The 17796-nt window shown below is 42.7% G+C and overlaps 1 protein-coding gene across 1 annotated transcript; it reads right to left on the bottom strand.

Moving 5' to 3' along the window:
* Positions 1 to 4471: 4471 nt before the first annotated feature.
* LOC144609588 (chemokine XC receptor 1-like) lies at positions 4472 to 17298 on the bottom strand. Its single transcript, XM_078428096.1, has 2 exons — positions 17255 to 17298; positions 4472 to 7489 (listed from the first exon to the last, which is right to left on the bottom strand). The coding sequence occupies exon 2, from the start codon at positions 7450 to 7452 to the stop codon at positions 6382 to 6384; it is 1071 nt and encodes a 356-aa protein (XP_078284222.1). The 5' UTR covers positions 7453 to 7489; positions 17255 to 17298; the 3' UTR covers positions 4472 to 6381.
* Positions 17299 to 17796: the final 498 nt, after the last annotated feature.

Raw genomic sequence — 17796 nt, 5'->3', positions numbered from 1 at the left:
CTATGGCACTGGAGGAGGCCCATGACAGAAAGGTCAGACTGGGAATGGGAGGGGGAGTTGAAGTGCTCAGCCACCAGGAGATCAGATTGGTTAACGCGGACCGATATTTCATTTGATAAGTTACGCCAAGGATTCGCCTTGGAAATCAATCGTTCCAGCGTATTGTTTACAACTCATACTCAGAGCATTCTGTTATCATATCATATCATAGATATACAGCGCGGAAACAGGCCTTTTCGGCCCACCAAGTCCGCGCCGCCCAGCGATCCCCATACATTAACACTATCCTACACCCACTAGGGACAATTTTTACATTTACCCAGCCAATTAACCTACAAACCTGTACGTCTTTGGAGTGTGGGAGGAAACCGAAGATCTCGGAGAAAACCCACGCAGGTCACGGGGAGAACGTACAAACTCCTTACAGTGCAGCACCCGTAGTCAGGATCGAACCTGAGTCTCCGGCGCTGCATTCGCTGTAAAGCAGCAACTCTACCGCTGCGTTACCGTGCCTGTTGTCAGGCATTGCCCAGTGTAATGGCCCCTCATGGTCATTATTCAGATCGGTATATATTTTTCATGATATTTTCATTCAACCTTCCCCAAGTTCTAGACAACACGTCATTTGCTTTACATTTAGCCACATTTCATCCCGGTTTGAGTCCCAGCACAAGTCACAGATCCTTCATCCCATGACACCTCTCTGTGTCTCCATTATTCCAGTCAACCTGCTAGGAGGGTATATCAGGTGAAGCTAGTGCCCATTTTGGGGTAGCAGCTCTTTGAGAATCCTGCTGAAGGAAGGAGGTCTGTCAATGCTATTTTTATCATTTAATTTCAAAGCCAACTGAACTTCCATGACCATGCTGTGAGCTGCCAAACCTGCCTTGCAAGCTTCAAAGTCAGTAACTGGCCATAAGCTCCATCCTATGATGGAGCTGACCACTTATTTCACTTTGTGAGAATAGTCTCAAAACTAGTGTCGTCTTTAGAAACATTCAAAATGTTCTCCTTCACCTTCTTCGAAACAGTCTGGAAGCTCTCTGATAGACTCTCTGGTTTGCTCAGTATTTTATTGCAGAAGTCTTCTTACATAGCCTGGGTCCTCATAGCAAACATGTGAGATTTTGACATTGGAACAGGCACGTGTGACTTAGTCTGGCAGTCTAGCAGCTGTGACAGCTTATCCTTCATTCCCATGCCATCACCTCCAAGGTTCTCCTGTGCCACTGCCTCAGGTCAAATCAGACTATTTACAAAATTGGCATTGTTTGCTTGTGAGCTCAGTTTATTATCAAAATCCACTCGATCACAAGTTGATTGCCCATCTCTACCTCTGTAACATTGCCTTCCTCCATATTTGTCTTCATCTTATGCTGTGGAAACCCTAGCAAAGATTTTTGTTACCTTTGGACTTGTCAGTCAATTCCAAGCAATACAAACATATGATCATTCTAAATTGAGGTTTCCCCATTCCAATTAGGCAAAAGAAAATGCTAATCTGCTTCATGTTAACTCAAAGCGTACTACCCGACTGTACTTCAGGACAATCAGTGCCTTACCTTAAAAATTCTTATCCTCGCATTAACATTGTTGCATCTTGTCACTCTCTTTTTCTGTAATGCTATGCAGCATGATCCTAATTGAGAAGATTAAGATGTATGGGATTCACGATGACTTGATTGTATGGATTCAGAATTGGCTTATTCGTAAAGACAGTCGGTTGGTGGAAAGTAGGTGACCAGTTAAGTTCCATAGGATCTATGCTGGGACCTCTGCTATTTGTGATATATATATATATATATATATAAATTACCTGGATGTAAATGTAGGTGGGTTGGTAAGTAAGTTTGCTAATAATGCCAAAATTGGAGGAGTTGCAGACAGTGAGGAAGGCTGTCAGAAGATACAGTGGGATATAGATCGGCTGCAGAAACAGCAGATGGAGTTAAACCAGAGCAAGTGTGAGGTGCTGCAATTTGTGAGGTTGAATGTAAGGGGAAAGATACAGTTTAGGGAGAGACCCTTAACAACATTGAAGTGCAGAGGGATCTTGAAGTTCAAAGCTATCTGAAGGTGGCAGCACAAGTAGATAGGTGTATGGTATGCTTGCCTACATTGCTTGGGGTGTTAAATATAAGAGTCAGGGAGTCATGATGCAGCTCGATAGGACTTTGGTTAGGCTGCATTTGGAGTCTTGCACACAAGGGAGGTATATCAAAAGCTGCCTGAATTAGAGGGCTTCAGATACAGGGAGAGGTTGTATAAACTTAAATTGTTTTCTCTGAAACATCAGAGGTTGAGGAGACTTGACATTAGTATGTAAAATTATGAGAGGCATAGATAGGGTAGACAGTCAAAACCTTTTTCCCAGTGTGGAAACGTCCAACACTAGAAGGCACTGTAAGGTGAGAAGGGGAAAGTTTAATGGAGATGTGTGGGGCATGTTTTTTACACAGAAAGTAGTGGCGGCCTTGAACACTTTGCCAGTTGTGGAGGTGGAGGCAGGTACAATAGTGGTGTTTAAGAGACTTTTAGACTGGCACATGGAAGTGCAGGGAATAGAGGGATATGGATCATGTGGATTCATAACAAGAGGAGTTGAGTATAGGAGCAAAGAGGTCCTTCTACAGTTGTACTGGGCCCTGGTAAGACCGCACCTGGAGTACTGTGTGCAGTTTTGGTCTCCAAATTTGAGGAAGGATATTCTTGCTATTGAGGGCGTGCAGCGTAGGTTCACTAGGTTAATTCCCGGTATGTTGAAAGGCTGGAGCAATTAGGCTTGTATACACTGCAATTTAGAAGGATGAGGGGGGATCTTATTGAAACATATAAGATAATTAGGGGATTGGACACATTAGAGGCAGGAAACTTGTTCCCAATGTTGGGGGAGTCCAGAACAAGGGGCCACAGTTTAAGAATAAGGGGTAGGCCATTTAGAACGGAGATGAGGAAGAACTTTTTCAGTCAGAGAGTGGTGAAGGTGTGGAATTCTCTGCCTCAGAAGGCAGTGGAGACCAGTTCGTTGGATGCTTTCAAGAGAGAGCTAGATAGAGCTCTTAAGGATAGCGGAGTGAGGAGGTATGGGGAGAAGGCAGGAACGGGGTACTGATTGAGAGTGATCAGCCTTGATCGCATTGAATGGCGGTGCTGGCTCAAAGGGCTGAATGGCCTACTCCTGCACCTATTGTCAATTGTCTATTGTCTATGTGCAGGCAGATGAGATCAGTTTAACGGCATAATTTTCGACAATAGGATTGTAGCCGAAGGGATGTTCCTCTACTGTTCTATGTTCTATGTTCTATTTCAAATATATTAAAAAAATTCAAACATTGAACTCTAGGTATAGTAGAACTCTAGGTTATACCATCTTTATCGGTAAGAAATTTAATTTCTTCCTTAACCTCTTCATCTCTTTATTTCTCTCCTTTAAAATATTGTTTGCGACTTTGTTCTTTGACCAAGCTTTAGACACCTGAGCTGATTTTGGTTTTAATATTTATCTAATTACACTTCTTTGAAGCAACTGATATTTTATGAGTCAATGATGCCTATGACTGTGTCTTCTGACTATCATTGTTAATTAAATGATATTAAGATAGTGAAATCATTAATATGCAATGTCATGAAGTATGATTGACTGAGTATGATGTAGTGTGCAAGATGCAAGACGCATCCTCAGTGATGTGACCTGGGGTCATGGGGTGTTTCGGCCAGACACCCTCGCCCAGGCGACCCAGCCGGGGTTGATCAGACCCCGACTTGTGTCCCAACAGCAACCGCCCACGGATCAGCCCTCTTAATCCAAAGCCATCTAGTGGCTTTCTCTGCGGCTTCGCTTGCGGATTGAATGGGCCTCTTCTTTGCCAGCCCCGTAATACCCAATTGGTTGAGGACATTGCAGAGTGAGCGTCCTGCAAAGCCTCTACAGCCCACCTCTATGGGTTCATAGCATGTCTCCAGCCTCTGTCCCAGCACATCTCCACCAGTTCCTGGTACGTTGCACGTTTCCCCTCATTAGCTTCTTCAATACCCTCTTCCCAGGGCACTGTCAGCTCCAGAATGATCAGCTGTTTTGTCCCTTTGGAGGTGATGATCATGTCTGGCCGGAGTGATGTTGTTGTGATGTGCTGCGGAAATTTCAGCTGTTTGCCCAGATCGACCTGCAGCTGCCAGTCAGTGGCCCTGTAGAGGTGGCCCGCCCTTGTTTTTGGTCGTGGCATGATCATATATGATCATAATATGAGTATTGTGAAGTAAGATGCAGGTAGAGAAGCAATATGTGATTAATTGGATATTTTACCATGTTTAAAACATGTTAAAGATGTATTTCAATTTAATGAAATAACACACTTTAAAAAAAAGTACAATCGCAAAACTTTCAGTAATGAAACTTTCAATTTTAATGACAAATTATCATTGATAATGTACATTTTAATAAAAAATATGCAGAAAATGAGATATGGTGCAGTTGATCCAGCAAGATTTTTCATTGTACATGACAATAAACTTGAACTTGCAGTCACAGAAACAGTACATCAAATGACAGTGAATGGTTAACATCGTTCAATCATTAAAAATAATAAAGTAACATAACATAAAGCAATATAACAACAAAAGGTTAATTTCAGTTTAATGAGATGAAAACTTCAACGAGATGAAATTGCTACATTCCTCTGGTACAGCGCTTTGCAAGAACCTTGATTATATTCTTAAATCTCTAGATTGGACATTGAAATGCCTATATTTTAACACCATTTGTATCTTGGTGCGTTATAATTAAACTGATCCTGCTGAAGAAGAATTATCTTTCAAAAAGTTTGTTTAAAGGACAGCATGTCTGGAATTTATAGATTCACTTTCAGGAAGGCCAACTGATCCAGTGTGTTTTTGACATTAAAAGATAATTTAACCATTGAGTTGTCAATCTTTTTATTCAAATTCAACAGAAATCTTTAACATGTTAGAGTGCTCAATTTGACATTTGAGTAGACTAGGGCAGAGTCAATCCTAACACTTCAGTTATTTTAAGTGAAATGTGAAAGCAGCTGACTAAGAAGTGAAGGTTCAACCAGGCTAGAATGCAAGGAGTTATTCTGCTTACATAGAATTAAATAGGATAAATAGTGCAGAAGTAAGCCATTTGGTCCAAACCACATTAGCTTTTATGGTTCACTCAAGCACTCCTTCTGCATTTACTCATTTAAATCTATCAGCTTTGCCCTCCACTCCCTTCTCCATTGAGCATATTGTCCAGCTTCCAGTTAAGGAAGAATTTTTGATCTTCCAAACTACGTCATTGCATCCTTTGCACTTTTTTAAAAAATTGCGCTTTGTCTGGAGCTGTAACACTATCTTTATTTTTTGCACTCTTTATTTTCTCTTTTGCTGATGTACTCATGTATGATATGATTTACCTGGAAAACAATAAAATAATGTTTTTCTCTGTATCTTGGTACACGTGACAATAATAAACCAACACCAATATATTTTCCATGCTGAATGACTCTGTAACTCAATGAGTCTGTGACTCTCCCAGGCTTGTATTTAGATTGCATTCTTCAAGAAACAGGGGTTCCCAAAACATTTTATGCCCAGTCATATGCTGTTGTAATAAAGGAAAAACATGCCAGCTAAACTAACTCAGCAGTGTAACGCAAGAAACAATGTGGCAAGAAACATATATAATCAGTTTTAATCATGTTTGAAGAATAAGCATTGTATAGCCACTGGCAAATGTTAAACACTGTTGTTCAAAGATTTTGCTGTCTGAGATGACTGATGGACTTAGATTGACATCTCTGCAGGGACTGACCCCTCTTACATTGAAGCATTCCACTTCATTGCACTACAGCATTGTACTGAGAATCAACCTGACTTACGTGTTTATACCTGGAGTGCATTAGAACTCTTGACCATCTAACTCAGACACAAATATGCTGTTGCTAAGCCAAGCTTCACCTGGCCAAGAATGCTTTGTGGCCAGACTAAACATGTAAGCGGGTGATTGATAGTTGGCATGGACCCGATGGACTGAATGGCCTGTTTCCATGCTGTATCTCTAAACTAAACTAACAGTGGGTGTAACTATATTCACAATATGAAGGATTGGATGTTTATTGAAAAGTCATGGATTGACTCTATAAATTGCCATAGTGAATGAAAATTACAGTATGAATGATTAGATCTTTCTTACTTTAATCAATTAAGATTGATTTTGTGCACTGTAAATTGGTGCATTTGAAATTATTTTGCTGTTAGTGGTGAGATTAGATCGACCTTGCTCTCAGTGGTTTGATTGGATCCATCTGGCTGTAAAGTACCATACAGAATATCGTTCTGTAATTGACCAATTCAATCTTTAACTGATTTCTTAACCAGTTACAAATAGATTGTGTTAAAGCCAGAAGAATTGGAATAGTCGTGTGAACTACTCAAGTGACGACTTCTGTGTCTGTACTTTGAATGCTTACTGACATTGTGGTAAGGGAGAGACATGCTTATTATTTTCTTTAAATGTTTCCTGAATTTTGTTCCCACTAAAGCATAAAAGAAGGGATTTAGACAACAGTGGAAATAAGCAAGGTTCCGACAAATGAAAAACGCAAGAACTAGATGGTTGCTGATTCCGCAGAACTCAGCCGTTAAGACTTTGAGGTCGTCCAAAGACTGCAGGAAAATGACCACATTGTAGGGAGCCCAACAAACAAAAAACCCTGCCACAATACAGAATATAACCTTCACTGCTTTGAATTTCTTCCGAGCTCTGCATTTAACAACAGTGTTGAAAATCCTATAGTAGCAATACACAATAATAACAAAGGGGATCAAGAAGAACAAAAGGTTTTGTTGATAATATTGCACCAGTCGCCATATTTCCTCACTCTCCTTTGGATAGACACTTCCACAGGATAAGCTTTGGTTCTCAAAAACTACAATATCAGAAAAGACCATGTCTGGGATTGTGGCTAAAATACTAAAGTACCAAACTAACAAACACGCCACTACACTGTAGTAGATCGTTCTGATTCTCACAGCAGACAGAGGGTGGACCACCACAAAGTATCTATCAACAGTCATCAATGTCAGTAGCATGATCCCACTGTAGTAGCTGACAAAGAAAACCGAACTCATTATTTTGCACATGGCCTTGCCGAAGATCCATCCGTGTGTATGATCCACAGTCCAGAATGGAAGCGAGCAGGCAAAAAGCAGATCAGAGATGACCAGGTTCAAAATAAAGATGTTGGTTACAGTTTTCAGCTTCTCGTATTTCATCAGGATCCAGAAAACTAAAATATTCCCAATCAGGCAGAAAATAAAGATGAGGCTGTACAAGACTTGTGTAAAGATTTCTCCAAATAAAATGCTTTCATGATTGTCACAGAAGGGAACAAAATTCTCATCAGTATAATAACTCTCATAATCGTAGTAAGATACCGTTGATGACATCTTTGATCTCTTCAAACACCGCCCTGAATGATCATTTCTGAATGAAAATGGAAAACAAAATGTGAGCATCTTCAAAATAACTGTGCAATATTGGCAATAGAAACTCAAAATTTACTTCTAACATGTAACTTTGTAACAATTCTTCCTGCATCTCTTCACATAAAAGCTAGAAAAAAAACAATAGCAAGTATCTTCCCTTCAAAAGAATGGTGAAAAAACAGAACATGCATCAAATACAATTTTCCTGAGTTCTGACGATTACGAATAAACTTAATTAATCACTTTTCCTCATAAATATAAACACAAATATTGCATGGAATCTTTCCTCGTGCAATGCACTGACAAACTGCCAGTGTAAATATCCTTATGACTTTATAACCTAAATCCTCTCTTCCAAATTATGAACCTCAACAAATACCATTTCTTGTCATTGCCTTCTCTTTCAAAGTATGTGCCAGGAATGATTAAAAAGGGCATTCAGATACAAGGCCAGAGACTTAAAAATATATATATTTGTATGTTTTTATCTTGGCAAGAGTTGAATGTGTCGTTTAGAAATAAATATTTTGAGAATCACTTTAAAGAACAGTTCAAATGGCAACCTTAGATCTTTTGCTCCCAATTGTTTTTTGGATCAAGAAATAAATTATGATTATTACCAATTACCAAAGTTAAATAATGATATCTAAAAATTCCATCAATTTCTTGATGAAATCCCACAGCCTTGAATTGTGAGATTTATGAGGTACTTGTCTGTTTCAGTTGTAATCTCTATCTGCAGGGGATTATGGAAGAGTCTGCAAGCAGAGAAGTATGGCAAAAATAACTGAAATTCCATAATTTTCCATTTATGATACAGGATCTAGCCCTCTATGGTTAAATCAGGAAACGACTATTGTTTCTTCAAACAAAATAGACATGAAGGCATTTGCTGACTAATTCCAGCACGTACTGTTTTTATTTTGGATGTCCAATACCTGCTGTGCTTGTTAATAACTGGGACATAAGTTTTAGATTAACACAGATTGACCCGTAAAAATAAAAGAATACCATTAGCATTTTATTGTTTTTTTAATTTGCTAGGATCTGGATATTACTGGCCAGGCCAATATTGACTATCCATCCTAAATTTCCCTTGATGAAGTGTAGGTGAGCCACCTTCTTCTATAATTGATACTCTCACAACGCCTTTGAAAGAGAATTCCAGTGTTTGAATGCAGTTCAAAGGAACAGTAATATATTTCCAAATCAGGATGGTGTATGACTTGGAATGGGACCTGCAGATTATAGGGAGGGTGAGCAAGAGCAGAACTACAAGGCACAGAGAAGTGAGTGAGGGATCCTTCAATGAAAGCAGGGGGAAACAACGTTTACAAAGAGTAAAGTGTCAAGAGTGTTTTAATGTCATATGTCCCAGATAGAACAATGAAATTCTTACTTGCAGCAGCACAACAGAATATGTAAACATAGTATTTATTCACAAAATGCTGGAGTAACTCAGCAGGTCAGGCAGCATCTCGGGAGAGAAGGAATGGGTGACGTTTTGGGTTCTTCAGACTGATGTCAGGGGGGCGGGACAAAGGAAGGATATAGGTGGAGACAGGAAGATAGAGGGAGATCTGGGAAGGAGGAGGGGATGGGAGGGACAGAGGAACTATCTAAAGTTGGAGAAGTCGATGTTCATACCGCTCGGCTGCAAACTGCCCAGGCGAAATATGAGGTGCTGTTCCTCCAATTTCCGGTGGGCCACACTATGGCACTGGAGGAGGCCCATGACAGAAAGGTCAGACTGGGAATGGGAGGGGGAGTTGAAGTGCTCGGCCACCGGGAGATCAGTTTGGTTAATGCGGACCGAGCGCAGGTGTTCAGCGAAGCGATCGCCGAGCCTGCGCTTGGTTTTGCCGATGTAAATAAGTTGACATCTAGAGCAGCGGATGCAATAGATGAGGTTGGAGGAGGTGCAGGTGAACCTTTGTCTCTCCTGGAAAGACTGTTTGGGTCCTTGGATGGAGTTGAGGGGGCAGGTAAAGGGACAGGTGTTGCATCTCGTGCGGTTGCAGGGTAAACATAGTACTCTATAAACAATATGATAAATAACAAAAAAAGTCCACATGTATGTGTGTGTATATATTGTGTATATATATACACACACACCCATACATACTCATAAAAACAGACAAACAAACAATAATAGTGCAAAGAGAGAAAACCAATGCCCCCAATCTATGTAGTTCACATGGTTCATCTTGGATGTCCTACAATAGTATGCCTCATCTTGGGAGAAGTTGTGGCGGATACAGAGAAATTGAGAATAGGGAATAGCATCTTTGCAAGAGGCAAGGTGTAGGTAGGTGTAGGTCAAAATATTGTGGGATTTAATGGGTTTGTACTGGATGTCAGTCGATAGTTTGTCCCCTGAGATGGAGATAGAGAGATCAAGAAAGGGGAGAGAGATGTCAAAGATGGTCCAAGTGAATTTGAGGGCAGGGGTAATAATAGTGGTAAAATTAAATCAACAAGTTCTGCGGTGTGGCATGCAGCTCCAATGCAGTCATTGATGTAGCGGAGAAAGAGATGGGGGATGGTGCCAGTGTACGTTTGGAACAGAAACTGTTTCACGTAACCAACAAAAAGGCAGGCATAGCTGGGGCCTAGGCAAGTGCTCGTGGCTACACCTTTAACTTGAAGAAAGTGAAAGGAATCAAAAGAGTTGTTGAGATGGAGGGCAAGTTCTGTCATGTGGAGGAGAGTGTTGTTAGAGGGAAAGTGATTGGGTTGCATCTCTTTAAGACTTTATAACTTAAACTCTTCTGAAGAATACTTACAAATAATAAGAAATAATTTTTACATCTAGCGTCCTTGTAAATATTGTACAAGTATTACACATTCTAAAGTTGATCACAAAATTTAAACATTTATATCTCAAAAATACTAATTAATTAACTAATTTGCTTCCTTTCACAGGTATTATGTTGTAAAATCAGTGGTGCCCATTTTATTCTAAATGCCACATATAGTTACTGTCAATTGTTTTGCTACGGTAGATAGAAACATTTTAAATAGGATGCATGCAGAAGCCAAACAAATGAGAAAGGGAAATGAAAAACAAAAAAACAGCAATATCTGGAAATCTGAAATAAACAAGAAATCTTGAACAATCTCAGTAGGTCACCTATCATCTTTCGAAATAAATATAAAGATGGGAAGGGGGGAGGGGAAGGGGGAGGGGAAAGGAGGAGGGGGGGGGAGGGTGAGGGTGAGGGGAGGAGGGAGAGAGAGGGAGAGGGAGAGGGAGAGGGAGGGAGGGAGGGAGGGAGGGAGGGAGGGAGGGAGGGAGGGAGGGAGGGAGGGAGGGAGGGAGGGAGGGAGGGAGGGAGGGAGGGAGGGAGGGAGGGAGGGAGGGAGGGAGGGAGGGAGGGAGGGAGGGAGGGAGGGAGGGAGGGAGGGAGGGAGGGAGGGAGGGAGGGAGGGAGGGAGGGAGGGAGGGAGGGAGGGAGGGAGGGAGGGAGGGAGGGAGGGAGGGAGGGAGGGAGGGAGGGAGGGAGGGAGGGAGGGAGGGAGGGAGGGAGGGAGGGAGGGAGGGAGGGAGGGAGGGAGGGAGGGAGGGAGGGAGGGAGGGAGGGGGAGAGCGGAGGAGGAGGGGGTGGAGGGGAGGGGGAGAGGAGAAGGTGCTGCACCAATGCAGGAGATGTTTGGGCCCAATGGGTCCACTTGGTCTAGTTCCTATTAAAACCCCAAAGATACTTTTGATTCATTTGTATCAGAGGCTACACAGTAGTATAATAATGTATCCAGTGAATTTAAAAGCGGCATTGACTCATGTCCTTGTTCAGTTTAAAGAGCTCCAGAAATAGAAACTGGTGAGCCAGATGATGAACCGTTGGGATCTTCCAGACAGTTGGATACCTGAATTTTTGACGCATCTCTGCCTTTATCTCCCGCAAAATCTCATCTCCCTGTTCGCTACTCCCGCGACATAAATTCATTGACTGCCAGTAAATTCTCCGAGGCTCTCACAGCTGCCCCCAACATCTGCACTATTGAGGCCTCTCCCCCCCATCTCAGCACTGAGGATCTCGCCTCTTTATTTAATATCACTTGCTCTTCCATGCTGGATTCTATTGCTCCCCTTAAAATGAAAAAGCCTAAGCCCAAAGGTCGGCCTTGGCTCAATGACACCACCAAAGCCCTAAGAAGGAAGTGCAGAAAATCAGAAAGGAGGTGGAAATGTGACAAGCTTCAAATTTCCTTCGAAATTCTGAGAAACAATCTTCTCAAATACCAGGAAGCAGTAAAGTCTGCTAGAGCACAATACTTCTCCGACCTTATTTCCAAAAACTCTCATAACTCCAAGGTCCTATTTAGAACAATTACCTCTGTCATATGTCCCGCCCCCAGTACCAGCTTAGTTGGGTCCCCTGCTAAGTGTGAAGAATTCGCTAAATTTTTCACCAACAAAGTTGAGAACATTAGAATAAACATTTCCCCTCCCACCCGTGACCTAGCTGTCTCACTAGTCTGTTCATCTAAATTGGACTGCATCCAACCCGTCACTCTATCCTCCCTTGCAAAGCTTGTCTCCGCTATGAAACCTGCAACCTGCCCCCTTGATCCTGCCCCCACTGCCCTTCTGAAGGATGTCATTGCAATAGCCGGTCCCAGCATCCTCTCTATTATCAACAGTTCTCTGGCCACTGGCACTGTTCCAACCAGTTTCAAGCACGCGGTGGTCCAGCCCCTACTGAAAAAACCTAACCTAGACCCCACCTTGCCTAGCAACTACAGACCCATTTCCAAACTGTCATTCCTGTCAAAAGTCCTTGAAAAGGCAATTCTAAACCAATTAGTGCCCTACCTGCACCAAAACACCATCCTGGAAAGTTTCCAGTCAGGTTTCAGAGCCCACCACAGCACAGAGTCTGCCTTGTTGAAGGTACACAACGACCTGCTTCTCGCCATCGACACCGGCGACTGTGCAATCCTGCTCCTTCTCGACCTCAGCGCAGCGTTCGATACAGTGGACCACACCATCCTTATTGACCGTCTCCGGTACGCGGTTGGCATTGATGACACTGCCCTGAGCTGGTTCGCTTCATACCTCAAAGATAGGAGTTTCGCCATCAACATAGGCAGTTATTCCTCTGCTCCAGCTAGCCTCTCCTGTGGAGTTCCACAAGGCTCCATCCTAGGCCCCATTCTCTTCTCTCTATACATGCTCCCCCTTGGCCAAATCATTCAAAGGCACGGCATTTCTTTCCACTGCTATGCCGATGACACTCAGCTTTAACTCCCCCTGAAACCCAACAACCAGTCAAATTTAAACAGCCTCTTACACTGCCTTGAGGACATAAAATGTTGGATGGCTCAGAACTTCCTCCAATTAAATGAGAGCAAGTCTGAGGTCATCCTATTCCCCCCCCCCCCCCGACTCCATCAAATTGATAACAGGCAGTCTTGGAAGTCTATCCTGCCTAGTCAAACCGCATGTCAAAAACCTCGGCATGATATTTGACTCTGCATTAAAATTTGATAAGCAAGTCAACGCTGTGGTAAAAGCCAGCTTCTTCCAACTTCGAACCATAGCTAAAATCAAACCTTTCCTCCAATTCGACGACACAGAAAAAATCATTCACACTTTCATTTCCTCCCGCCTAGACTACTGCAACTCCCTATACACTGGGATCAGCCAATCTTCCCTGTCCCGCCTGCAACTGGTCCAAAACGCCGCAGCGAGACTCCTGACGGGTACCCGTAAAAGGGACCACATCACCCCGATTCTGGCCTCTCTCCACTGGCTCCCTGTACGGTACAGAATCAACTTCAAGCTCCTCCTATTCACGTATAAAGCCCTAAATGGACACTCCCCCCCCTACATCAAAAATCTTCTAACCCCCCTCTCTAACTCCAGGTCCCTCAGGTCGGCCGACTTGGGGCTACTCACTATCCCGCGGTCTAGGCTTAAGCTCAGGGATGACCGCGCTTTTGCGGTTGCAGCTCCTAGACTGTGGAACAGCATCCCTCTCCCCATCAGAACTGCCCCCTCCATCGACTCCTTTAAGTCCAGGCTCAAAACCTATTTCTACTCCCTAGCGTTTGAGGCTCATTGAGGAGGCGCTGTGAACTGTTTGCGTGCTACTGTATGTTTCATTTTTTTTTTTTCATTGGAACCTAATCAGATGTACAGCACTTTGGTCAACGTGGGTTGTTTTTAAATGTGCTATACAAATAAGGTTGACTTGACTTGACTTGACTTGAATATCAGAGATTTACTATACTGAGTAATTTACTTGCCCTCATCACGTAGTCAATGCTCCAAATGATGCTTGTATGCCTTTTTTAATCTGCATTTGTAGCTGTAACACTATGTTCTGCACTTTTACATTGCCTGATTTACTTAGGTATGACATGATTTGCCAGGATAACATGCAACACTGTATCTCAGTGCAAGTGACAATAATAATAAACCAAACCAAACCAAACTAATGTTTTAGTGTAGTTGTTGCCAAGTACAAATCTTGAGACATAGCTTTGAAAGTAAAGTACATGGACCAATGCTATCCATCATCATCCCAGTGCCGAAGAAAAGCAAGACCTCATGTCTAAATGACTCCCATCCTTGATCTGCTGCAGTTTGTCTACCACCACAGCAGGTCCACAGACAATGCCATCGCCCTAGCCCAACACTCATCCCTGGAACACCTGGATGAGAGAGACACCTACGTCAGACTCCTATTCCTAGACTACAGCTCTAACTTTAATACCATTATGCCATTCAAGCTTATCACCAAACTAGCGGGACTTGGTGTCAGCGCTCGTCTCTGCAAATGGATCCTCGACTTCCTGACCAACAGACCCTAATCAGTGAGGATAGGGAACAAATCATCCTCTATGATAATCCTCAACACTGGTGCTCTGCAAGGCTGCGTCCTAAGCCCCCTCCTTTACTCCTTGTACACCCGCGACTGTGCAGCCACGTACAAATCTAATTTAATCTACAGATTTGTGGGCCGGATATCAAATAATGATGAGACGGAGTATAGGAAGGAGGTAGAGAACCTCGTGTCCTGGTGTCGAGACAACAACCTTTCTCTCAATGTCAGCAAGACAAAGGAGATAGTGATCGATTTCAGGATGTGAAGCGGTACAAATACCTTAGTTTGCATTGACTGTGCCAAAGTAGAGATGGTTGAAAATTTCAAATTCCTAGGAGTCCATATCACCAACAACTTCTGCTGGACCACCCATATTGAATCAATGACCAAGAAAGCACACCAACTTGGTCGCGTCGAGACCGCGCCACCTCGATAAAGCCTCTGGCCGTGTTCCCAGTCTGCAGCTACGGCCGATCGGGAAGCCTTCCTTAGAAGGCTTAGGAAGTTTGGCATGTCCCCTACAACTATCACCAACTTCTACAGATGCATCATAGAAAGCATTTTATCAGGACGCTTCACAGCTTGGTTTGGGAACAGCTCCATCCAAGATCGCAAGAAATTGCAGCGAATTGTGGACACAACCCAGACTATCACACAAACCAAACTCCCTTCTAGTGACCCCATTTATACCTCACGCTGCCTCGGCAAGGCCAGCAGCATAATCAAGGACGAGTTGCACCCTGGCCACTCCCTCTTCTCCCCTCTCCCATCAGGCAAAAAGTATAGAAGTGTGGAAACGCCATCACCAGATTCGGGGACAGTTTTTTCCCAGCTTTTATCAGGCAACTGAATCATCCTACCACAACTAGAAAGCAGTGCTGAACTACTATCTACCTCTTTGATGACCCTTAGACTATCCTTGATCGGACTTTGCTGGCTTTACCTTGTACTAAACATTATTCCCTTATCATGTATCTATACACTGTAAATGGATCCATTGTAATCATGTATTATCTTTTTACTGACTGGTTAGGAATAGGAATAGGAATAGGAATAATTTATTGTCACGTGTGAATAGGCACAGTGCCATTCTTTGCTTGCATACACAATGTATACAAATAGCAGCCACATACGGCGCTGACAAAGTTACAAAGCACGCCGGCTCCCCCTTTTGTCCCTTCCCCCAGCGGTTCCCCCATGCCGGGTCCCCATTGTCCTTTGTGTCCATCCCCCCTATTGTTCATTGTCCTCCCCCCACCTCCCTCATGGCGGACCCCCCACTCGGGTCCTCCATTGTTCTTCCTCCCCCTCAGGATGGTCCTTCACACTATCATCGACCGTCGACCTACGAGGCATCACCGCCACCACAAGGTATCACCACAGCCGAGGCTGTCGCTTCACAGCCGCCAAGGCCTCATCGTCGCCAAGGCCTCTCCTGCCGCCGCCCCATTTCACGCCTCCGTGGTGCTGACCTGGGCCCCAGCCGTGGGCACCGATGGCCATTCCACCGACCCAGACTCTGGCACATGAGGCTCTGGCCGGGCACTGACCCGAGCTTCCACGTGGTGATCTGGGAGGCATCGAGACCGCGGCACCTCGATAAAGGCCTCTGGCCGCGCTCCCAGTCCGCAGCCACGGCCCATCGGGAAGCCTTCACTTTCTCGGCAGCCGTGCGTTTGCAGGGGCCCTGGGCCGCCGGCTTCTTAGCCCTTTGCAGGCGGCAGTCTTGGCAACTGTTGCTCTCCTCGGTCCGGCGTCCCAAGCACGCAACAAAAGCTTTTCACTGTACCTCGGTGCACGTGACAATAAACTAAACTGAACTGATCTGAACTACAAATTGTAACATGTCAGTGCAAAGCATGCCCGAAACGTCACCCATTCCTTCTCTCCCGAGATGCTGCCTGACCTGCTGAGTTACTCCAGCATTTTGTGAATAAATCAATTTGTACCAGCATCTGCAGTTATTTTCTTATGCCCTTGAGAAAGTTCATTTACAAACTTTGTGAAATATATATCATTCATTATTGCGCATAATGATTTTGCCAAGTATTGAAACATGATTTTCTTTTCTTTTTACAGTTCTTTTGACAAATTTCAGAAGGTAACTTATTTTATAATGACAGATGTAAATGCAATGAAATTCTAACATACCCTGCCAGCTAAGTTAAATCCTTTTGCCAATTAGCTCTAAAATGTAGCAGAGCGCACACATATATCTTTCCTTCTAAGGTCTACATGCAAAACATATCCAGTATTTCCCATTATAGAATGCAGGTTTAAACTCTGTCAAACTTATATGCAGCATTTGCCAGCTTTGACACTAACATTTCTAACTATTGGATTTCTGAAAATTCCTCAGGCAAACAAACAACCATCCATTCTAAAGTATGCGCAGATATTTTTTCCAATTCCTTGCAAAGCATGGAAGATATTGCAAAGTATGTGTTTCATTTGTATTAAAAAGTATACCATTTATGAATAAGATACATTACATACTTAATCATTCTTATAACCTTGATTAGCAATGCAGTAACTGTTCTGAAATTAGTCTGGAATATCTCTTCTCTACAACACAAACATACGTTCCTATCACTTTTCTTTCCAAAGTGTACATGCAAACATCATCAATATACATCAATATAATCGCTTTCAAAATGTTATACACAGAAACAATGTTAAGAACCATATATTCTCAAAATGCTCGTTATGTTTCTTGTTAAGTTTCCTACTAAAGAATGCATCGAGAGTTTCCCTTCCAAAGTATAAAGACGCCAAGAACTAGGTAATTTTCCTTCTGAACGATGCAGACAACTCTTGCTAGATATCTTTTCTATCCAATTTACATGTATAAACTTCCAGTTTTTTAAAATACTATGAACTTTAAAGTAAGCATTCAAATGGAGTCAATTCTTGCCTTCTCAAATACAAACCTTGTCAGTATCTTCCCTTCTTTAATATGGTAACATTAGTGCACTTTCAATATGTATCATATAAGCCTTCCTATTTTCATTACCTCAGCAAGTCCGATCATAATGGAATCAGGAAATGACCAACTTTTTTTCAAGTAAATATGAGGTCAAGAAAAAAGCAACCAAATGTTGTCATTGCTCAAAGCAAGAAATCAATCTGAGATTGGAAGTCCTTAATAAATCACACAACATCTTGGAAAGAATCAATGAAAGGTCATCAACCTGCAATGTTTATTCTATTTCTCTCTCCACATATGCGAACTGGTCTGTTGAGTATTTCCAGCTTTTTGGTATCAATTAAAATCTTCTGCAGATGCAGCATAAAAAAGCATACTTTCAGGTTGCATCACAGCTTGGTTTGGTAACAGCTCTACTCAAGACTGCAAGAAATTGCAAAGAGTTGTAAATGTAGCCCTGTCCAGACCTCCCAACATTTGATTTTACAAATTCAGAATTTTGATGTCCAAAATTCAGAATTTTACATCAGAATTCATAATATGGCG

The sequence above is a fragment of the Rhinoraja longicauda genome, chromosome 2, assembly GCF_053455715.1.
Source record: "Rhinoraja longicauda isolate Sanriku21f chromosome 2, sRhiLon1.1, whole genome shotgun sequence".
NCBI classification, from domain to species: Eukaryota; Metazoa; Chordata; class Chondrichthyes; order Rajiformes; family Arhynchobatidae; genus Rhinoraja; species Rhinoraja longicauda.
This window is presented reverse-complemented; position numbering and strand designations above follow the sequence as displayed.

Coding starts and splice junctions, on each gene's coding strand:
- LOC144609588 (XM_078428096.1), bottom strand. CDS start 7,452: ATGTCATCAACGGTATCTTACTACGATTATGAGAGTTATTATACTGAT.